This window comes from Necator americanus, chromosome II (genome assembly GCF_031761385.1).
Source record: "Necator americanus strain Aroian chromosome II, whole genome shotgun sequence".
Classification (NCBI taxonomy): Eukaryota; Metazoa; Nematoda; class Chromadorea; order Rhabditida; family Ancylostomatidae; genus Necator; species Necator americanus.
In genome coordinates, this window is record NC_087372.1 from 29,973,787 (window position 1) to 29,997,671 (window position 23,885).

Here is a 23,885-nt window from a genome sequence, read left to right on the forward strand (position 1 = left end):
TTTCCCTCTTTTTTCTTTCTTTTTCGATATCATGAACGCTTGCTAGACTGAATAGGTTTTCAGGCAGGATTCCTATCCAATCTATTGTTTTTGCTTTTTTTTGTGCCTTGATGAGTATCGCGTTGATAAATGGTCGACAGTACCCGCGTGATGACAATCTTTCTCCTTTCCAGGGCTTCCGTCACTTCTCTAACTAATTGCTGAAGCACTAAAGGTGTTGTGTTAGTAGCTGATTGCTCCTATTGACGTCTCAATTGGTGCTTGTGATTATTTTTCGCATAAAAGAAAAAGTTACGAGAATTCATTCAGCAGCACATCCCGCCCATTATTGCAGTTTGGTCCCTTAAGCAATAACAATGTCTGTTCATTCATTTTCGGAAAAAATCTCATTTTCTCCTCCACCAAAAGCCGGTTGGGCTTCTTCTAGATTTTTTTCTTTGTAATTAGGTTGCAATGAAATTAAGAATGAGAAATGTCCATGTCAAAATATTCCGCACAATCTACCATCTTCATTAATTTTGAGTTGGTGTCTAGGACGGGAGGCTTCTGCTTTTATCTCTATTATTTATCTCTTTTTTATCCAACGAAGGGACTTTTGAAAAGTGTAAATTAACTGTCAAAATTGTAGTGTAAATTGCATTATAAATGACGTATAAAATTTTCTCGTCCTCTTTTCCTTATATTAACAGGAACACTCAGTGGCAATTCTGTAGATCAATTAAAGCGGTCTTCCAGTTGCTTCGAAAAGAGAAATCGAGACATTTGCTTACTGTCTGCAAACCTAAGTGGATACGTTAAGCTAACTTTTTCTACTATTTGTTTCCAGATGTTGAATTGGGTCCTGACTTGCGATTTCTGAACTTCCCTGGGTGAAACAGCTGAAACAGCCACAAGTTTTCTAGTCAACAGCATAAAAATCCGATCCCTCGGATCGATATTGCAAGCAGGGCAGCGGTTTTCTGTAGGGTATTGGCAGTTGAGTGAGGATAATTGACATTATATGAGTCGTTTTATTTCGCGAGCCCATTATCGATAATCGTTCGTTTTCAATGGGGTTTAGGTAATTTCGAAGGGAATATCTGCGTCAAAATTGATGCTGAAATGCCACGGACGTCATCAGTTTTGGCTCAGTTTTCGAGTATAGCAATGACGTCTTTTTTGCAAAAATTTGATTTGCTGACTTGACATGTACTTGAGACTCAGCTTACTTCAGGCATACTCACTCTCTTTCATTCTTCGCTACCCGTCAGTCAAAGAGTCAAAAACGGTTACAGTCGTAGACGCCATTTCTCTCTATGGCATGAAAATTCATGACGTTTTTGAAACCCTTAAGTTTTTCCAAGCTTCATTACGTTTCGATGAATTTGTATGCCTTGCTGAAGTAAGATTTGCATTGAAATTGAGGCAAATTAAGGAAGGGCAAAGTAGTTTTTGTTTCGTTTTCACTTTTTTCAAACTCATCAAAATTCCGCTTCAATTCACCGAATTCATTTTCCGCTTTCATGTCTGATGTACAATGATTCAACCTGATTTTTTGCGATGTCTTACGGCCTCATTATATATTTTAGCAGTAGGTGCACTTTTGTAGTCAGATAGCAATGTTAAAAAGAAAAACTAATTCTTCTGCAGGGAAAAACATTGACTTCACCAGAACGAGAAAAAAAGCGTTTTCCAGATTCCTTGTGCGTGTGTGTTTCTTTTTTTTAGATCCTTTTCATTCTTGCACAAATTTTGCACGAATAATGAAAAAGTTTGTATTAACTATTCGACGTAAGCCCGTGAAGTTTTGACGAGTATCCTTGCTTTCACATGTCGTTGCAACCGGGTTATTGATTTTCTAATTTTGGAATCGTGGGATGGAGTTTTGATATTAGGCTATTCTGGACGTCTTTTCAACGAGAACCCCAGGAAATTGCCCTTCTCCTCCTCAGAGAGCTTTCTGCAAAGAGATTAGCCAGCACTGCTGATATATTGCTGTCACAAGTGTTGTGCAGTTAATCCGCACAATAAGTCGCTGATATTTCCGCATTATTGCTCTTGAGTCTCGTGGTTGCATTGGTCATTGGTGGATTTTGTTTTGTTTCCTGAAATTTGAGCATTTTTCTCTTCGATTCTCTCATCTAAATGAGTTCTTTTTTTCTTCAGGAGAATTCTGGAAGAGGCGCATTCCAATTAATTCGTGAGAGGGGACATTAATTACTGCATCTTTTCACTTTCACAACGACTAGTTAACTAAAAATGCAACCATTTTCTGGCTGCTCTTGTAGTGAATATTTCACAGTTTATTAACATTTTTATTGCTGATTTCCCTACATACATAGTAGTCGACTGCAGGCTCAGCGTGCAAGAGCGTGAAAATTATTCTTCTATTTTAACAGTATTCTACTCCTCTAATTTTTTTGCGAAGAAAACTGCTCTAGAGATGAATTTACTCGTTAACTCACTAAAGTAAGATTTGTTCAAGCTATTCAGTCGTTAAGCTCATGTTTTGTGGAAAATTCTTGCTGGGAAAACCGTAATACTTTTCCTAAGAAATCAGGGAATGCTTTACCGTAGGAGGCAGAATTGTATAGTTGAATTACTTTTCTTCTCAGAGTCGAAAACGTTCACATTTCCTCAAAAAGAGGAAGAAAAAAGTTTGTAAAGAGGCCAAAAAGCAACGGACGTAATGTGATCTTGTGATTCGCTTATGTAATTGTGACGAAGGGTATCAATGCCGTTGAGAATTAATTAACCGTATGAAGATCATATTACTAATAAGAATGATATTAGAGATTCGTTCCCGCCTATTTACATATTTCGTCACTGAGCTTATTTTTTCTGATTAGAAAGGAATTTGAGGAAGCAAAGAATGAGTCTTTGAATGTACTGTAACCTAGGAGTCCTTTAGGTTCCAATACTGTGTTATGGCTTTTTTCTACAGAAAACTTCTCGATTAAAATTTGGTGATCTACAGTCAAGTAACCAGGAGGAAGTATGGAAGAACCTTCGAATGAGTTGACATCAGTAGCTTCTAAGAGAGTTAAGAATTGTAGAAAAAGTTTAAGAAAGAAATATATTCGAATGAAAATGGAAAAAAAAATAAAAAAATAAATAGAATATGAATATGAATAATAAATAGAAAGAATACTTTTCGATCTGTCCTACACTTATTTCTTTGAGGTTTAGGTGAAGGAATTCACGATTGAAATAAAGCAATTTGTTCTGTGGATTCTGTTTTCACTTTTGATCCTGCGTTTTCTTCGAGTTTTAGCAATTTAGGATCTTTCACCTGGATCTACTTTTGTTTTTCTTATTCTATCGTGAAGTGTGCGCACTGTGTGCATTAGCAAATAAGTAAATAAATAAATAAATAAATAAATAAATAAATACTTGACTGTTAAACCCACATAATGTCCCAGTACTATGTCCTCTATACGAAACAAGTCGGTCTCTGTTGCTTGTTTGGTCAAAGTATACCTAGTCCTTAATGATAAACAGTCAACCACCGATACGACTGATTGCTTATCTTTAGTGATTTGCCCGAATAGTGACCCTAAGAGAAAAAATGACCATCAGTTTCCTAAGACGCGTTCCTCTTCGCCCCGCATTCGTATCGCCATGCCTGACTTCCGGAGAACATTGATATGATTAGGCTAATCTCCACACTTTTCTTTGAATTCATCTCTAATGGTGTTATTTGTATCGATCTCCTTAGACCTCCTATATAATCTGTGGTAGATGAATACCTTAAATGTAAAGTGCTAAAGTATCGATCTCCTTAGACCTCCTCTATAATCTGTGGTAGATGAATACCTTAAATGTTGGGTTTCATCTTTGACTAGAACTTTCTGCTCATTTCTCTCTTATTATTAATGTCCTCATTGCCGACAATAAGATTACTCATCTAATCAGATGAAAATTCATCTCGTGGAGAAAAAAACCAGTCGACTTCCTCGTTGCAACTGTTTGCGCTATTTTTAGCGGTTGTTTTGAAGCCAGAAAGTGAGTAAGAGTTGCTGGTGGCTGGTGGCTCATTGCTTCCATTGATCAGGAGACATCGGCCGGTGCTTTCACGGAAACCACTCGTGTGACTAAGCAAGGCGAAAAACGGGCGTTATCGTGCGGAGACAAAAAAAAACTGCCGAAATACTAAAATACCGCAGAACTCGCACTTCCTGGACTAGATTTTTCTTCAGTAGTTGATAATACGCATAACCTATATCTCAAAACGATGTTAATGCTATATATTTATTACCGTGGGACCAGGTTCTTCATCCTCTTTCATTTTTTTCTCCTTTTTTTCTCGTTTCTGTTGCCACCTTCTCCAGATCTCATAAACTCTGTTGCTATCGTTGCTCTAGTCACCGCTCATTCCTGCTTATTGCTGAATTTCCACACTGGAAATGAACTGGTCGTTCGTCGTATTTGCAAACTCCATAATTTTTATATCCTGTAAACGACATTAAGCTATCAGCTATGCGTTACCTGCAAAATGGACTGTCATTTTTGAAATTTCTGAAAAATGAATAATTCCTTCGCTCTTTTATGTGGTTATAACATACAAAAAAGCAATTTCTCTTAGGTTGTTCGGGAAATAGCTGCCGTTTCAACAAAAAAAAAACTAATTTATTCTAAGAAAAAAAAAACTATAACACTTTAATCCTAGCACTAGTTTCTATCTAAGGTGTGACTGCCTTGCATCGCCGAAGCAAAAAAAAAAAGAACGGATTTGAATTGATTTTTGAAGCACTGGAGGGCGTGGTTCAAAGGATTTGACCACCCAAGTCTCAGGACTGTAACTACCGAAACCAATTGAAATCCAACAGAACTAAGTGACGGGTGTGTATGTCGGATGAGGCAGCGCTCCCCAACCCCAATTGTCGACTTTATTTCGAATGATTGCGATGAGGTGCAGTTTGGGATTGTCATAAGGGAGTCTTGTGATCGTCGTGTTCACTCCTCGACGGTGCAATATTTCATTCTGCAGCTCAATTTTCAAGCATAGAGATCCTCATCAACAGTTTGAGCAGGACTCATCCATCACTCGAGAAAACGCCAATCCCGTTTTACTCGCAGAGAAAACATAAGAGAACACTGCTCCTTCCGGTCGATTTCGGACAGAAACAGAGAAAAACTGGAACACAGAAATACGGCTATGGTGACCCTATTCTCCGCATCTGATAGCCTTTTCAATTGTACACAAATGTTTCATGACGGGTGTTCATTCGAAAAAACGAACTATGTATGTACCGAGGTCCCATATTGTTTCGCATGAGTCTGCTCCCAACGCTTTTTCAGTGGTCCTTATCAAATATTACACTTCGTCCAACGCGTTGTTCGTCTGCAGGACTTTTATGCTCATTCCTAAAGCAAAACAATTATTTTCCTAACAACCTAACGTTTAAGCTCTGCAATTCAAGCAAAACCAACGAATTCGTTTGGGTTCTCTGACGTTGAAACTGGAGTTATGTTGATAGATTACATAGATATCGATTACAAAATATCCTGTTTCACTCATTTCACCCGCACTTGCTGCAGTTTTTCGTTAGGTTTTTTCGAATCTTTTCCCGCTTCGTGCATGATTGACTGCTCAATTTTAGTTGTCTTGGAAAGTGACGTGAAATTTTCCGGGAGAAAGAGATCGAATCTGTTCATACAATAAGCCTGTGTAGTGCAAAATAAACCCTGTTTCTCCCTTCCTTTAAAACCACCAGGTTTGGCTCCCTCCTACAGTATGACTAAGAGCTTCCGCATCCATGGACTTAGAAGAACCTGTAGTAGTTTTCTTCGTATATTTTCCAGGAAAACCGGATGTTGATACAGTTGCGTCAAACTTGAGGAGTTGGAAGATACATGGCTCTTCTTTGTGTGAGAAAAGGCTCAACGGTAACAGAGCACGATTGACTCACGTTAATTATCCCAGGATTAGTGCTGTGGACTCGATTAGTTCACATTCTAGTCTTAGTCGCTAGTTCAGCCGTAATGGTTTGGTCTTTTCTTTGAGAATTTCCTGATGAGCAGCCACATTCCCATTGATATTTCCAGATAATGTGCACATTCATCACTTTTTGTATACATTTCTTAATTTTCGAATGCAACGAAAATAGCAGCGGATAACAAATGAACATTTCGCAATGATCGTTGTGTGGTGCGCAGTGCATTGACGCGAAAAGGAACGATGTGTGCCCTATTCCATGGATGCTCTGAAAATGAACATCAATTTGGAGCCACCTCATGATGCATTGGAAAATAGCCTTCTTCGATTCTCGATTCTTCTGAACCCATGAATAGCTTGAAATTCCGACGTCTCTATGTATATTCTGCTATTTTTTAAATGGTGAAATTTGAAATCTTGAAAATTTTCTGTCCCTTTCATTCTGCTCTCAGAAATTTGCAACTGTTGCAAAACAAATCATCCAGATCAGATGTAATTTCGTATTCTGTGCAAAATATGCCATTACTCATTTCATTGGACTTTGCATGTGCTCGAGCGAGGCATACTTCTGGAACAATCCAACACTTTTTTGTACAAAATCCGTGGTTTTTTCGCTCCTTTCCTCTGCCTAATCTCCCATGTAAATAGCGGTTCTTTTTTTTTTGCTTCCGTCGTGAGAAGCGCTAAACTCTCGCCTAGATTAGCTCATTTGATTAGCACATTCCGCGTGAAGTAACTGGTTAATATTCAGTTCGAGGAGTGGGCGGAACCTGAGTGTACGAGCGAATCTTCCGTGTGAAATCGGCTTCACGATCATCATGTCGCTAACAGAGTCGACCTAACGATGGAACGTCGTCGAACACGACGCTGCTCACTGCCAGCGGCTTCTGCATTCCACCCGCTCACTTCTACGGGCCCATTGGCTCGTCCAGTGCACGTCATCTGGAGATCAACGTCTTGGAGACGTTCATCATACGTCGATGAGCAATTGTTGATTCCTGGCGTAGCGCCGAAGAAGTTTGCGGCGAAGCGACGAAGTCCATCGAGGACGAAGCGAGTAGGAGCGAATATCGGGCATTTTTCGCCTCCAGCCTCAACTGGGAATATGACATTCGGTTTCGATGAGGAGCACGTTCGTCCCTGTAGTATGACATCTTCATACACGGTGAGCTAAAATATGTTAAGCACTAACGTTTACACAGCATTTTTCAGTGTTTATTTGAGAACAGAATGTGTTTAGCGCAGCTTGACTCTAATTTGGAGCATTTCACAGCGTGCTTTCTTCGGAACTAAGCTAATTAGTCTCGAGTACTAGCAGTACTGTTTCACCGTTATCGTAGGTATCATGAAAGCTTTCGTCCAAGATTTGATCGAGCTCTTTCCCTCTGCTTCAATGGACGATTGTATATGTGTATACAATTTCTTGCATATGTGTATGAGTTTTTTTTTATATTTTAAAATAATCTTTGTTCTTGCTCCGAAAAAACTTTTGCATTTTTTCACTTAACAATAGCATGAAAATTCTAGGAAAATATAGTGTTAGGGAACAGTGCCTCGTATCGTATCGGTCATATCGTACAGTCCTTCGACTTATTATTAATATTATTGTTACTATCATTATTATTATTATTACTCATTTTCTTAGATTATTTTCTTTCCATTTATTTAAATAATTTAATTTGTTATGAAATTTATCCTCTCACCACAAGATAATCAAGTGTGAAACTGAAAATATTCCATCCTACTCTTCACGTCTACAAAGGATTTAAATTTGTAAGCAACAAAACGTTACTTTTCGATGCATCATGTACTTTTTCTTTTCTTCTCTTTTTTAAACTCCAATAAATCTTGACTACTTTGTGCACTATAAAGCAAATGCCTTCATTTTCAGTTTTTTTGGAACTTTTGACAGAAGTAAAATAATTTTTGAATTTTTAGCAAAAATTTTTAAATATGGAGGTGAGAACGCTTGTAACCATGAGCCTTTCTTTGAATAACAGCAAGAACTGTTTTGTCTTAAAGATTTGTAGCGCCGAAATGGAAATCTTTAGATACCGTATTCACCATTGCTGCATTTTTTTTAAAACTTTTCGTTGCACTCTCCATACTTTCAGGGGAAAAAACGCAATTTCTCAAGCTAGTGACGGAATTCTCGACTAGTACTCCGATGGTTGCTTTTCTATTGCATTTTCAAACGTTTCTCGTTTAATAATGGTGAATCACTTGCCCGTTTTGCATTTTGCAATTCATTCATTCATGAGATTCCTGAAACTGAATTCGGAAGGTAGACGACTCACCATATCGCAAGACTGCAAATTTCACTGGGAAAATCAACTTTTAGCTAATTTTAGTTTTTTTTTTTTTACTTTTAGCGGTACGTGTTTAAAAATCTCCCTAACCGGAAAATCTAAGTGTGAAATTTTCGGCATAAAGATAGTGATGAAATTAATATTATCGTCGTTTATATTTATTCGCATATGGGAACTCTGAACTAATCTTTCTCCCATGTCAATTTCTTTGTGGGAGCGAAAGATCGGAGTGACTGGGATGACTTTTGGGCGACACTTATCGTCGTGGACTGTTTGTCGTGTTTTGACCGAGGCCAGTCACTCCGACCGCCATTGTGGGATACTGATTGACTTCAGCAGATTGAGGAGATGTTTCGTGCCATCCACAAAAAACGATGTGTTTTTGGTATTTGAGACTTGAGTATGGGATTATGGTCTTAATGGGAATCTGCCGAAAAAATCTATTTCTGGATGAGAATTGAAAGGATCTACGTATGTTGGCAGCGAGCGCAGCAATGGCAAACACGTTCGAGTAACCAAAGATTGTTGAAGGCATCAGCCTACGAATCTGGGGTGGTGCGGATTTCAGGTGGAGAGTTCCTGTACGGGGTCGTAGATGATGGAGAGTAGTGTGATTCCGCTCATTTCTTACTAACTGCCGTAAAAAACGGCCCGGAAGATGTGGCACATGCACAAGGCAGCGCGCTCCAATCGAACTCGTTGTAGAAATAGCACGCCGGAACGCTCGAAGTCGTATCTTCCGGGCCGTTTTTTACGGCAATTGGGAAGAAATGGACGGGATCATCCTTCTCTCCATAATCTACGACTCCGTATAGGGACAACCCACCTGGAACCCACACCACCCCAGATTCGTGGGGTGATGCTTTTAATCATTTCATTTCATTTCATACTCTCCGATATGTTTGAAAACCTTGATGTACTGAAAAACAAAATATGTGGGTTTATTGCAGATAAAAGAAAACAGAACTATTTTCACTGAAATATAAGATTCACTGAGAAGGATAGCGAAAACACTGCTACCAATAAGTCTGAATAGATCCGGCACCAATGGAATGCAGATGATTACTTTCGTTTTCATTTATCTATGAATTTCCTCGCAAAGGTTTCGAATTACCCTCTATTATCCAGGAAATGCTTGCAGGAAATTATTGTTTTATTAAATTATTGTTATTGTCTTAGTTCGAAAATATAGAAATGCAATATTAATTATTCTTTCTAGAAATTTGGACAAAAAAATAGGAAAACGGCGCATATATTTATTCAAACCAAGAAATATGTAAGGAATCGTTAACTGCAATAAACTAAATAATATGTAATGGAATAACGTTTAGTTTGGTTCTCCCCACTAACTTATACAATAGGTATCCGTACCTCGTTCCTTTCTAGTCATTCTCTTCTTTTTCGACTACAGAATACTAATTGTTGTTGTTTTCAAATATTTTCCACTAGATTTCCACCTAAAGCAGATTGGGAAAGGAACCACTCATTGCAAATTCATACTTAAAGGTAGCGTATTACGAAATTGACGTGGTACGGAAACTTCAGGGAAACCGTAGAGTTCGGCCGGTAGTTCGGTCACCGAAACCAGCGTCGCTCGGGTGAACTTCCCCTAATCGTCGCAAGAAATGATGTGGAAAACTGCGTTCATTCCTACGAAATTTGTCGCAGAAGCGACATGCCTCCCATATGCGCCTTGCTCGCGAGCGAACAGTCGAAAATTGATGAGGTCTACTCACCAGCCTATTCAAGTAAAATCAATGAATAGACTGCTGAGGAGACCGGAGCGTGCGCAAGGGTGGTGTTTCTAACGTAACCTCGTAGAAAATGAAGCGGTTCGCACGCCTTTTTGAGGACGACGTGGAGGAATTGAGCGGGGCCATGGTCGTTTCCGTAATCGACAACCTCTACGAGTTCTTCGGGGTTTCTCTGCTATGTCAATTTCGTGATACGCCGCCTTTAGTGTGGCGTGATTCGTTAGCGTGGAGTGCCCAAATTTTACGGGAGTTCTCTGCACATTTGAGCAGCCCAAGTTAATGAATGTTTTTTGTGCTCAATATTTCGTTATACTTCGTTCTGCATGTGCAGGTTCTATTTAGGCATCAAAAATCTTTTCCATACCAATTTTCATATGATTGACCTCACCTAACACCAGAAGTCCGAAGCTTTTCTACATTTGCCGAACAAGCAATGAGCTGGGAAAAAGCTCCTAAATGTTCTTCTCTCCAAGGGCTTATTGAGAGATTTTGGTTCCCCATTTTCTAAAATTATTTTCCAGTGAAACTCTGAGACGTAGAATTTCTTATTTTTATTTAGTTATTAGTTAGCTATTATTTATATTTGTAAGTTAGGTATTGTGTTAGATATTTATTTTAGGCTTTACAGTTTCTTTATTACTTTCTGACACATGAACAACTTAAAAGAATGAGGCAAATTAGAAATTGGTAGATAGCTCCATAGTTTTCTATGATGTTTCTATTCGTTAAAGCAGGTCCCGTAGTTATTCGATAGTTATTTTTGAATTTTTCTCATTCTTCTAGATTCTAGATAGAAAAAAAGAACATTTAAATTCACACGTCTTTCATAAATGAGCATCATATAGCTTCTAGGATAACATACACAAAAAAAATATCCGCGAGCGTCAGCGTATCATTTGTTTGGAAGTACTACAGTCTGTCATAAGCATGACTGAAAATGTGTGCGCGTGACTTCGAGCCATAGTGATTTACTCGGAGATTAGGAAGCTATTAGTCGGTTGGATGACGCAGAATGCCACGGGCATCCTGAGGATGTAGCAATGGTCGGAGAGTCCTGGGTCCAAATATCATTTATCGCGCATGCGTTGATGCGCTGAAATGTTGTGTGAGGCGAAGAGCAGAGATCGCGCTGACATCGAAGATCGCTGTGAAATGCCTCCAGACGCTCTTACGTTGTTGATCAGGAAACCGAATTAAAGGGAGATGACTGAATGTTGCCGTTGGATATGGTTACCTTTAAAATTGTCTAGGGAAAATTCATACGAGAAATGCGATTCATTTTCCGGAGTCTTCTTTAAATCTTTGCGAAGATTAGGTCAATTTATGGGCTTTATTTTCCAGATTTCTCAGTTGAGCCAGCGCTGAAGATTACGTAGAAATCTTAGTTTTGTGGATAGTAACCCTTTACGTTATAGGCTTCACGAACATTGCAACATATATCATTGTGATATGTTTATAACAAGGTACCGATGATTTGTTTACGCACTTTGGCCTCAAATATTTCTCTGGTAACTTTTCTCTTGTTTTCCCGTCACAATTTTGTCCACTGCCGCTATATGTCATAGCAAATTAATGCTATCTTCTGGACACATATTATTTTAAGAGAAAAACATGCTTCTTTCATGACTCACGATGGGAAAATACTAACACGCCTGTTAGGAACTGTTAGTTTTGTGAATAAGTTCATTCTCTTTTACCAACGTTTTAACATCAAAGCAAAAGATTTTATTCGAAAAGTTGTATGTCATTGTAAAACTTGGTTCTACTGCTTTGATATGAGCTCCCGAGAGCCATTTTTGTGTAGATTTTGTTCTTTTTCTAAGCCCCAGTTAGTTTAAGCTTATTTCAAAGTACTACATCCAAGCATTACGAATAACGAAAATATGCGGAGATATCGCTTTCCATATAAAGTCGTTTGTTTTAATGTTAAATCGTCTTTGAAAAAACCAAAAGAATTATTTCAAAAAGGAATGGAATGTCGATAATGCTTTTTCAATCAAGAATCGCCTCTACCTTGAGACATTCTTCCACGTTCATTTTGGCTTAGAAGCGTTCTGGAAAAGAATGCTCCGAGAGTTTGGGATTAAGGAAATTGGAAATTTTCATCTCAGAATCTTAATGGTGACTGATGATGGAACGGCGCTCCGAATTTCCAGAAAAGAAACCGCCAATAACCCGCCCGGTTTCTCTTTGAAGATTTCTGAACAAAGCAGACCAACTTTATGAGAAATAGGGATTTAAATCAAAAATGAAATTTAAGGTATAAATTTTCAGATATTGAAAGGTCTTGTTCTAAGAGAACACTATTAAAATTTTGTTCTGCTTATGTTAAATCTAATTTTCTTCTCAGGAACTCTGTCGATCTTTGATGTTTATTTCACAATGGAATCAGAATCAAATCTATTGAATTTCTTCCTAATGGAATCAGCCAACGTTGAAAAGTTTCTATGTTACCAGTTAAGCGACCATGTTAAGCGACCATTTGTTAAAATCAAAAAGAATAAACTATATTTATAAAAAAATTTTGCGAAAGTGACGCTATGTGATAAACGAAAATCTTGCCCTTTTTTTCAAAGCAGATTAGAGGCACTTTATGTCTCACGGTTGAATGTTTATCACATCCAGTGCTATCCTTGCGTGGCTTCACGATGATGTATTTTCAAAATTGCCTGAAATGATTTTCAGTCTCTGTTTCCGTGAAAAAATCCAAAACGATTTTATTTTTAATGTGGCAGCCGACTCCAAATTACTACAAATACAGTACAGTTACAGTTGCAGATTCCTCGTCACTATATTTTGTGAAAGTTTTCAAATTACAATTTGCTTTCTGGTTATCTAATTGTTCTTTTGGTCCAACACAAAACTGATCTCGAAGTTTGATTTAAAAGTTTACGAGAAAAGTTTCTCGTTTAGTCAGTAGTTTGGTCGTTACTATACATCTATTAGTAATATATATGTTTATATATTTTATATGTTTTTATATTTATATATTTTTATATTTATATATTGGAAGAGATACTCAACTTAGTTTCACATGCAATTTTCATTTGTTCGATTTTTCGACATCGTCGACTGCATTTCACAGTATCCGTTCTCGATGTCGAAAACTAATAGCCAACATGTTTACCGGAGCACATGAATTTTGAAGCTCCATAGGCCTCCGGTGTGTTTTTCCGCCTCGTGGAAGCCAACCATTAGCGCGGCGACTTCCGTTCGTCTCTATAGACAATGAGATACCTTCCTTGCTTCACTAAACGGCGCCCAATATCAGTGGATAGATCGTTTTTCCTTTAGAAAACAGACAATTACTGTGCGGTGGAGAGACAGAAGAATAAATAAAACGCTCTGTTGCGCGACGGGGTAATTAAGAAACACCGAAAAGGTGTAGCTGAATGGGAAAGTGCTTTTTTTCAGAATGTGAACTCATTTGATATTTTTTGTCTTACAAAACTAGCAGTGATATATTCTCATATTGGGATGTGAGAAACTTCCTCATTAAAAAAATTCGCTGCACTCAAACTCTTATTATTTTCCAGGCTTAGAGATGAAAAATTTGGTAGTACCGAGTAGTGTCACTGCTTGCGTTAAAAGTGAAATAAAATAAAATAAAATAACCTCAGAATAAATAAATAAATAAATTGATCAGCTCTCTCTTTGTACAATTTTCGTTTTCAAATTTTCGATGCGTATCGTGCAATTATGCGAAACCTATACTTTGATGTATGAAAAAGTGAAGACAGAGACAGAGTTGTAGACATGAGAGTTTTCTGGCTAAAAAACACTTTAGAGGAATCTGTCTGACAGCTGTCTGCGTTACAACCTTGTATGTAGTGGACAACTATTTTGAAAGCGATTTTGGCAGAATATGCCTTTATTGAGAGATTCACAGAAATTCCGAAGGTTAAGGTCTTAGAAATTCACTTTTTCATACATCAAAGTATAGGTTTCGCATAATTGCACGATACGCATCGAAAATTTGAAAACGAAAATTCCAGTTTTGCTGAGGTGCCAGAAATTACAGTGATTCTCCCTTCCATTCCTTTTCATCAGTGTCAAGCACTTTACTCGTGGAGTGTGTAAATTCTCTTTTACCTATCTCGGATGTCATTTTTCAAATGATATCAGGTATCCACTACATGCATGTATCAGAATCCTACTAACGTGCTGCAATCCAAAAATGACTGAATATCAAGCGCTGTGTTTGAGCGAGAAAGCACCACGGCAGCATCAGCAATGCCCCTTGAGAGTTCGATGCAGCCCGCGCCGAGCTGCTGCCCCACGTTCCGACCTCGAGCCGATAGTCGCACCGCCCTACTTGTCGCCTTCCTCCTCCAGAGCCTCAGGCAGACTCGTCATCCTTCTGCAACTACGTCCCAATCAACGGATGTTCGCCGGACGTCGCTCGACGACGACCACATTCGGCTCGTCGTCGTCGTCGAGCGCTGTGGAGAGCCCTTGGCGCCGGTTTCCCACCATGTTATCACGACTTACAGAAGCGCGAAGACGGTCCCGGCACAAAGATTCGGTGCATGGGACTGTCGGTCGATCTGTGAGTTGCTTCGCGATGGGAGCTAACATCTCCCCTTCCCTGTCACCGTGTTGTCTCTCACCGGTCACCCAGTTGAGGGTTAGTTGATTTTAATTTCACATTCACAGTTAAATAAGCTCATTTTCTCTTTCTGAACTATAGTTATTAGATGAAGCTAACCATATCCAGCAATTTTACCGGCGCATCTCTTCCAGTATATCAATTTAGAGACATGCGCCACTTTTCCTACGGTTGCCTTCGTTAGGCCATAACAAAATAGTTTTTTTTTTCCATCAGTTAACACCCAGAGACAATCTGCCCATAGAACTTTTCTTAATAATAAACAAAAATCTACATATTAATATGCGCAAGTAGCATTGCCAAGTATAAATATAAATACTGTGAGTGACAGTGTAGTAAGAAGATCTGAACGGCGTTTATAGTGTTAAGTTTCCTTCATATTCTAATCTCCAACCAAAACCTTTCTATACTGACGACCCATTAAAAGATGAGCCTCCTCCGTGATAGCTTTTTTTTATCGGCTTCAAAGTTTTATCGACGTAAAAGTGTCATAGTACACATGTCCGTGTCTTGCTCATGAATCAGTCATTTTCTCTCCCCGGAGAAAACATAGCTTATATGTCGATAGGCGAGAAAAATGAGCCTATCGGGATTTGGCAGCGTTTTATGGGCGAGTAATTGTAAGCTGGGACTTTTTTTGGAATTTTTTTCTCAGTTATTCTAAGTTATCGACTTTTTTAGTCATTCTTAGTAACGGTAATAAACGGGTACACGGTCCCGGATTACCACTCAGAAATTCTTCAAGAAATTCGGTGTGTTTCTTATTTTCGAGCGCATCTTGGTAGTATTTTCGTTCTGCAGCAAATTGTTCTCTTCTCGTTAACTCGTGTAGCTATTCCTCCATCTTGGCTCTTGTTTTCGCAGTATTTTGTTTTTCTATGAACTGACGGATGATTTGGTCGTCGGTTTCTTTGTTGGGTATACGCTAACAACGAAATCCTAATGAACAAAAGCTGGATCTCTAGGGTGGATATGACAACTAATAGGATTGACATGTTGTGTGCTTCGAAGAGGAAGCTGCATGGTTTTTTCTCGGATGTTTTGGGCAATTCACTTCATCGTCATCGTCTTCGGCAGTCATTCATTATGCCACGAGTTCGCGTTATCTGCGATAATTATTGGCGAAGGCGCGGTGAACGCGTAGGAATGGTAGGCACGCTACATGGAAAGCATTTTTTTCTTCTTTGATGGCGTAGAACTTGAAGGAGGAGGAGGAGGAGGAGTACTAGTGCATCCCAATGTATGTCAATGCATACATTATTGCACCACAGAAGTAAAAAACAAACAAAAAAAAAGCAGCAGACACTCCAAACGTTAGGAATTCGAACCTCAACTAAAAAATCTGGCCGGAGTCAACGGAAGCGCTATGCTTTATTTGTGACTTTTATTCCCTGGAAAATGGTAGTTATAGAACTCAGGGTTCTCACTTCAAATTTCGCTAATAGTAAATAATAATAAACAAAAATACTGGTATTTTATTTAATTCTAGTTCAACTTAGTTGATGTTCATTCTACGATGAAAAATATTTTCCAATCATAATGAAATGTTAGGACTTATTTTCCTTCGAACTTTTCTGTATTTTAAAACTTATTTTATTTTCATTTGTTTTCATTTATTTGTTTTCATTCATTTATATTGTTTACTTTTACGGCGTATGCACATGAGAAATATGAAAATATTAAGTTTCACAGCAGCACCCCTCTGAGCCTAAGTTCGTGAAGTAGCTAAGTTGTTTTCTTCCAGATATTGTCTCAAAATGTCTCAAACAGAAATAATCCAGCTGACATCTCAAAAATCGGAAAAAAAAAACGATTTTTCGTTGTATCACGGGACCTTGTTCCAGAGATATGTTGATGGTGGAGCATTGTAGGTTTTTACTAGCTCAAGGAAGAGAGAGTTTATCCGGTGGTAAGAATATCGGAGGGTATTTAGGGAATATAATACATTTGTGATAGTTTTTCTGATTCTTAATGATACCTAATGGCAGTTTTCTTCATAACAATCAATACCATACAGTACATCACTCTCTATTCCATTTTTTAAGATATTTTCTCTCTTCAGAAGGATGTACAAACCCTGTCACAAACGACACGATCGAGCGCGGCACGGCGAAGTCTGAACGCATCCACCTCCCCGGTACTCGCACCACGATGTCGTAGTCCAGGGCGTAGCACCACTGGAAGCAGTGGTACATCTACCAACAGAACCACAGCACCGGTTGGCGTCGCACTAAGGTAAGCATTGGGAAAATTTCCGAAACTCTCCATTAACGAGTGACGGAGAGAGTCCCACTTACACTTTCCACAATGATGCTGAAAAGCGCTCCTAGAAGAAGAATAGAAGAGCTTTCGCAACTCGATGCTTATGCGCGCACATTGAGAAGAGGCGCGTGCCACTAACGGGGAAGGATGTTGGCGCGAAAATTCGATTGATGCAGGATAATGTTTTGTGACATGTGCTGCACTCTTGAAGTTTTTCAAAATGTCCAAGCGTTTCCCATGATTCATGTTTTAAGCACACGTGCTTTAGATCCTATTCGTCACGAACGGGAAGTTCGCTAATGGCGCCACAGCATGATAATCGCCGTTGGTCGCTAGCATCGCTGCCATCGACAAGTGGCTATGGAACTCCAGGGAGTAATTCAGCATTTTCGGTAAGCAGCGCCGTAGGAGATATGTGCCCTACATGTGCGTATCTGATTGATTGAGTGCGTTAAGAGCCAATATTCATCGTCGGAGCATCTGTCGGAGATGTTGGAATGCATGCGAGTCGGCGCAGCTCGTTTTGACAGTAATGATAGTTGTCCGTCGGCGGAAGATGCGCTGAATACGAGTTTTCGACCGAGGAGTAGGAGTTTAACGTGCGTTCAACACGCTTTTGAATCAGTCCGAAAGTAATTATTATACTTCTACTCTTCCTCACTCCTCTTTTTTTTCAGCAGTCCCATCAAGCTGACCTCCGAATTCTCGTTGGATGTCGTTAATCGAAACAGTGTATACAAGGAACGTTTTCCAAAGGTTAGCATGTGTATCTATGACGTTTTTCGCAAGCCTCTGCGAACAAATAAGCAGCTACGAATCTGATTAGGGTGTCGACGTGAGAGCGAACGGCATTCTGACGGAGGTCGTTTTGCAATCTCACCACGTTGTTTTTGCCGTATTCCAGCTGGTGCACTTTCCTTTTTTTCTCATTTATTCCCACGCACGCTTAATTACGTACGAATATGAAATTAGTGCAAACCGATGACGTATTGTGAGGCTATAAAAAGGTTCATCCGATTTTTAGGCCAAAGCACAAATGGAGGAGAAACTACTGTCATTTGTTGCTGAACATGCTCCGCTAAGTGGTGGATCTTCTGTCGGTGATGTTGATTCTGGAGCGGATGGTGTTTCGAATCGACGTTCAATGGTATGTTACTGCTTAATGAACTAGATGAATTTGTTGTGGAAAACCTTTTTCCTTGAGAAACTCGTGAAATCAGTTTTTCTAATTGCTTATATGGTATATAGTTCTACTTAATACTTATTAATTATACAGTCTTTCTATAACGTGCTGAAAAAAATCCAGAGCAATGTCTTTTTAGTCTCCTTAGAGGAAAATTACTTTGTTGGCGGAATTAACTTTTATTTTTTCTCTATTTTGTTCCATCTTTGTTCTATTTATGTTTTTTCTGCTCTTTTTCCTTCTGTTTTTATTATTTTCTTTTTTCCCTCCAACTTTTCTTCTGGATGGAGTGCAACATTCAATTCTTCCAGGCTTTTTTTTCTGATTTTTAACATGAATTCCCTCGTCTAAAAATTAAAAAAAGCTAACACTTACAGTTTGGGGCTTGATTTTTTTTGGCATAACATTTCTTATTCTATTCATATTTTTTTCTTTTTCCTTCTGTTTTTATTATTTTCCTGACTAATAGAAGGTTATATTATAATTTCCAAAAGAATTCTTTTCTAGTCCCTTCAACATTCTACACATGTATTTTTTTTCCGTGTGCGTATCCTTTTTTCAACTTTTCCAGCTTTTTTATGTTTCGTTTTTTTTTGCGCTTTTTGAGATTAGGAAACACCACAGAACGTTCTGGTGAAGTCCTTTGCAATCTCCGATTATCGTCGATTATTCGGCCTTAATGGAAATTTTCCTCGCCTACGCATTTTTTCGCCCACTTTACATGCGAAAATCCCAGCTAATAGTTCTTCTCAGAAGAAAAAAATCTGTTATCCTTCTGGAATCAAATTTAAAAATTTAGCTTTATTTTTCTGAAATGTTTAGCGAGAAGACTCTTCGAAAATCTGCTTGATTTTGCAGGTTTTGGAGACGGAAACCTGTGTGGATCGAACGCTCCTACGATTGATCGGCGACGGAGCGACACGGTTTTTGCACCATCAAATAGTTGAGGTGGGTTCTGCGGAAATTCTGTGTGTTATGTATTTTTGATTGCGGGCAGGCGTGTCTAGCGTTGATGAGTGAGAGCATCTTCCCAAGTCATCCTCATTTTCGCGGAAACCTCTTCAATTTCGCTTAGCCGGCTGCGCAGTTCCTGTTATTTGACTGCATGGATTCTATCGATCGTCATCATCATCATCATCATCTTTCAGGTTGCCTCGGACTGCTTAGCTCGTTCCCGCGATGAAACTATTTCATGTTCATATTTTTGTGAGATGAGCCAACGGCTGGATGAAACTTTGAATGAGGTGGGCGGAGCTTCACATCTCGCTAATTGGTCGAATTATCAATCAAGGTTCGCACGAGGCTTTTATCGATTTTTCCCCAACTTTAGGCTCAACAAAAGACGTCACCGGAATCGTTCGCGTACTTGTCAAAACTAGTCAAGCAGTTACTGATGATTGTGAGTCGACCGGCGCGGTTACTGGAATGCCTGGTGAGTTACCTATCGTTTCTGCGATTGGCTGAAAAGTTCCTAACCCACAATTTTCGCAGGAATTCGATCCGGACGAGTTTTATCACCTGTTAGAAGAAGCTGAAGGCGTTGTTCGCGAGCAGTTGGGCAGCGGCACAGCTCGTGTGCCAGATTTACCACAATACATTATTGGTAAGTGTTTTGCTTGAAACCTTCTTTTTTTTTTGAGGTACTACCACCACCATGACCATCTTTTATGCTTTAATTTTGTTGCAAACTTCATTTCCGACATAATTTTGGCAAAACACACTTTTGTAATAAAATCATTTCGTCTTCTCACTGTTTTTTTTTTCTTCTGCTCGCCTGAAACCGCACTTTGCACCCGACTTTTAACTTCCTTTGGAAAAATGCTGCCTAATTGACTAATAAAGGCTGCTTAATATTGGATTACGAAGCAAACGCAATATTGGTTGGAAGAAAATGAACAGTATTACAATTTTGCGGAAATCTCGTATTTTTCCCAGGTAAACTCGGCCTGGATCGAGATCCTTTAATGGATGTGGACCCACGTGCAGAATCTCCACCAAACCCGCCACCATCAGCAATACCCAGTCGCGACGATGAGTCCACCGCAGCGTCAAAAACTGCGGATCATCACCACCGAGCACCCTGTGAGGACGATTTTGAGACTATAAGAGTAAGTTTTTATACTTGACATCCTGTTGTTGTCTATCCTTTCTATCGTGTTTTTTTTTTCTCTTCGAATTTTTTCTCCTTACTTTCGGATTTGACCAAGTACGTATTAGACTATTTTTTTCTGACTCTTCTATTAAATCTAGTGATTGGGTCAGGTTCCATAAATGTTTTCTTGAGATTGTACAGTATTTTATTTTAGAGCTCAAAAAAATTCGATGGCAGCAGAAAAGAATTTCCCCACATTTCATAGTAATCTGTCCATGGTGATTTACGGCCTTCACTATACCATATCGAGCTCACTTCGTATAACACACACAGAAAAAAGAATTTCTCACTCTTTTACCAATTTGGACAAACTTGCAAACCATCCCATAATTAATTGTCTCGAAATTTGGACTCTGTTCCTGGATTTCATTTTTCCCCTCTTTCTTTCCAAGTTTTTTCGAGTACGAAATCCACACATGTCGAGCCGGAAAGTGCAATGTTTTAACTTCGCTCGTGCCAGGCCATCCAAGCTCTGATGTTCAATCCGCTCGAGGCCGAATGGTGCAGTTGTCCTATTTTTAACTCTAGGTGTCTGTGAGAAGCATTCTGAATTGTCGCCGTATCATACTATCTGGAACTAAGTCTTCGGACAAGTTCAAGTAGAAAAATAAAGTACGAAAGTTCTAATGACATCTGTGACTGACGGAGACAACTTTTTGTGCGAAATTCTTTGGAAGCATCAGTGGAAATGATTTCGTCATAAATTGTTGTTTACTTCACCAGCATTATTCTCTAACGTTTGTGTACGCCATTGTAATTCACTTTTTATTCCTTCTTTTTCTATTCGTATTTTTCGCTTAATTATTTTCCTATGTTAATTTTTCCAAATTTTTTCTTGACTCCTCATTTTCCTCACATTCGTGCTTGAGAAGTTCTTAATCGAATCCTCCTTTACAGCTCGTCAGCAACGGTGCATATGGTGCGGTATATTTGGTTAGACATCGAGAGACTCGGCAACGGTTCGCACTGAAAAAAATGAACAAACAGACGTTGGTGTTGAGAAACCAAGTGGACCAGGTAGGTGGACGAGTTATCCTCGTATCCACAATGAGCCTGAATTATCTCGAATTCTTAGGTGTTCGCCGAACGTGACATCCTCACAATGGCCGACAATCCATTTGTGGTCTCATTCTACGGCTCATTCGAAACAAGACACCACTTGTGCATGTTGATGGAATACGTTGAAGGTGGTGACTGCGCAGCACTGCTGAAAAGCGCTGGAACGTTGCCAGTAGACTTGGCGAGGTGAGAGGAGTTGTATATCGACGATAACCTCGTCCTTATCATCACTTAACCCGACGTGTGTCGCTTTAGGCTGTACGTGGCGGAAACAGTACTGGCAATCGAATACTTGCATTCGTATGGAATTGTCCACAGAGATTTAAAGCCTGACAAGTGAGTTAGTGGAAGCACTTTGTATAAAATCGGTGTCACTACTTGTATTTTTTTTCTTTTTCGTAAATTTTGTATACTATGAAATTTTTACAATCAATGAACAATCTTGGTTCTCCTCAAAACGTAGTACACACATTTTTACAATCCTTTTTGTAGATAAGATATCCAGTGTTGTAATCCTTTAGCCTCATATCCCATATCTTCCGCTGCTAGATTTTTTGATTTTTTTTTTGAATAATTGGCGTTTTCGTAATTTTTTCATGTACTTCTTGAATATTCGTCAATTCCATTTTTGCACCTTTTTAAGATGGTTCTTATTTCAAAGTCTTTTCTAGGCAGATTTTAATTCTTCGAATGCATTTTAATTCCTTCCTTAGCACTGGAAAATAGTACTTTTTTGAAAATAATTCTTAAATTGGTGATATTTGCTCGGAACTTGGGGTGGATGCTAAACCTCCAAGCCCTTACTCCTACCCCAACCAGTAAACATCCGACCCATGTTATAGTACATAATGAGGAAATGAATAATTTGACCTATAGCGACTTCGTGACTATTGTGCTAAACTTTCGGACATTTTTCCTCCTTTTTTCTTCCATAAGTTCTTGCATTCCTGTTCCTTCTTCCTTTTTTATTTTATTTATGTTCTTCATATTTCTAACGTTGATTAATTTTCTTTCAGCTTATTGATCACCGCAATGGGTCATATAAAACTGACAGATTTTGGATTGTCGAAGATTGGACTAATGAATCGAACCACCTTAGTGGCTGAGGGATTTGAGAACACCGTGGACACTCAACAATTCAAGGACAAGCAACTGTGCGGCACGCCTGAGTGAGTCTTGATCGTGTCACTCATTCTTCGTTCTCTTGAAGCCATCCTATCTGATCAATGTACCTAATAAGTATTTGGAAAGAAAAACTCAATGGGGTTGGTTTTAGATACATTGCTCCTGAGGTGATTTTACGCCAAGGATACGGTAAACCTGTCGATTGGTGGGCGTTAGGTGTGATACTGTACGAGTTTCTAGTTGGTTGCGTACCTTTCTTTGGTGATTCTCCCGAAGATCTGTTCTCGAAAGTAATATCAGGTGAGAAAGTACACTTCGCATCGTATACAATATTCTATTACTGAACGCTGCGATTATAGAGGAAGTCGAATATCCGGATGGTGATGAAGCTCTGCCTCCTGAAGCTGAGGACCTCATAAGACGACTATTGGAGAAGAATCCCGTAGAACGACTCGGTTCGTCCAACCTTTTGGTGATGTCCTCGAATTAGCTGCATTAGTTGAGTGTTTAGGCGCGTTAGTTGGTGCCACCCAGCTGATGGTGCATCCCTTCTTCGCATCGTTGGACTTTAATACGCTTCTTCGTCAAAAAGCGGAATTTGTACCACAGCTGGAACACGACGAGGACACCAGCTATTTCGACAGTAGGTTCTAAGTAATCTCTGACAGTGATATTGTCATCTGAGTTATTTCATTGGTTCAGCACGCACGGATCGTTACAATCATGATGCGGAATCCTGCGGTGAAGAGGAGCCGAGTGCTGTGGCAGCTGTGGCCCCAATGTTCCACTCGTTTTCCACAGCCAGCCCACGCCATTCAATTGTAACCTCAGAACTGAGTCAATCATCATCGCAGGTGAGAGAGATGGAAAGTGTTGATGAGTTAACAATTTTAACGCTTTAAAAAATTTTTAAAATTTTTTAAAAAATTAAATTTAAAAAAGTTAAAGAGTACCGCTACCCAACCCACTGAACGCTGTCGAAAACCATCGTCGACCACACAATCGAGTGAAGATCAGTCTGCGACCGATTTAGTTGATGAGAAGGAGTGTCCGATACCATCGGTTGGTTGCAAGTTTTGCATTTCTATGCTGTGTCATCTTTATTTCCTTTTTTTTTTTTTTCTTTGAGATCATAAATGTCTACTTATGTTAATCACAAACGTTAAGGTTTCTATTCATGACTTCTGTAGATATACAAGAATCTGGGAATAGCAAAGGCATTCCCGGATTCTTGTACATTTATGCACACCAAATCCAGGAAAAAAGTCTGTGCATTCCGTACAAAAAAAAGTCTGTGTTCATTGTTGCTTTGGTACCGTTCATATTTGTGCACAGACCTGGTTAATATGGATTGAAATGCTTTTGCGTTTCTCAGGTTGTCGTAGATTGCTATGTAGCTCTCGCAATTTCCGGTTTTCTAGGATGCGTGTTTTACCCACTAGCACGGTACTCAAACAGAAATCCACTAAGATTTGTTTTATGTTACTTTTTTATTTGTTAATTTGTACTGTTAAC

General features: G+C 39.1%; 1 protein-coding gene across 2 annotated transcripts in view; it reads left to right on the forward strand.

The window, feature by feature from the left end:
• RB195_019910 (uncharacterized protein) overlaps positions 1–23,885 on the forward strand; it is a gene marked incomplete at both ends in the record, with an annotated part of 104,239 nt that overhangs the window by 76,762 nt on the left and 3,592 nt on the right. Inside the window, 20 exons of one of the 2 annotated variants that reach the window (XM_064187976.1) lie at positions 6,762–7,082; positions 16,652–16,824; positions 17,120–17,243; positions 17,308–17,450; positions 17,529–17,607; positions 17,876–17,998; positions 18,893–18,982; positions 19,183–19,278; positions 19,365–19,466; positions 19,526–19,637; positions 19,970–20,142; positions 21,084–21,203; positions 21,262–21,431; positions 21,501–21,581; positions 22,262–22,414; positions 22,522–22,670; positions 22,730–22,825; positions 22,882–23,013; positions 23,073–23,224; positions 23,319–23,432. In XM_064187976.1, coding sequence (XP_064043858.1) covers positions 6,762–7,082; positions 16,652–16,824; positions 17,120–17,243; positions 17,308–17,450; positions 17,529–17,607; positions 17,876–17,998; positions 18,893–18,982; positions 19,183–19,278; positions 19,365–19,466; positions 19,526–19,637; positions 19,970–20,142; positions 21,084–21,203; positions 21,262–21,431; positions 21,501–21,581; positions 22,262–22,414; positions 22,522–22,670; positions 22,730–22,825; positions 22,882–23,013; positions 23,073–23,224; positions 23,319–23,432 — 2,703 coding nt within the window. Of the gene's footprint in view, positions 1–6,761; positions 7,083–16,651; positions 16,825–17,119; positions 17,244–17,307; positions 17,451–17,528; positions 17,608–17,875; positions 17,999–18,892; positions 18,983–19,182; positions 19,279–19,364; positions 19,467–19,525; positions 19,638–19,969; positions 20,143–21,083; positions 21,204–21,261; positions 21,432–21,500; positions 21,582–22,261; positions 22,415–22,521; positions 22,671–22,729; positions 22,826–22,881; positions 23,014–23,072; positions 23,225–23,318; positions 23,433–23,885 lie in introns of those variants that run through there. The other variant, XM_064187977.1, reaches the window with a different exon arrangement.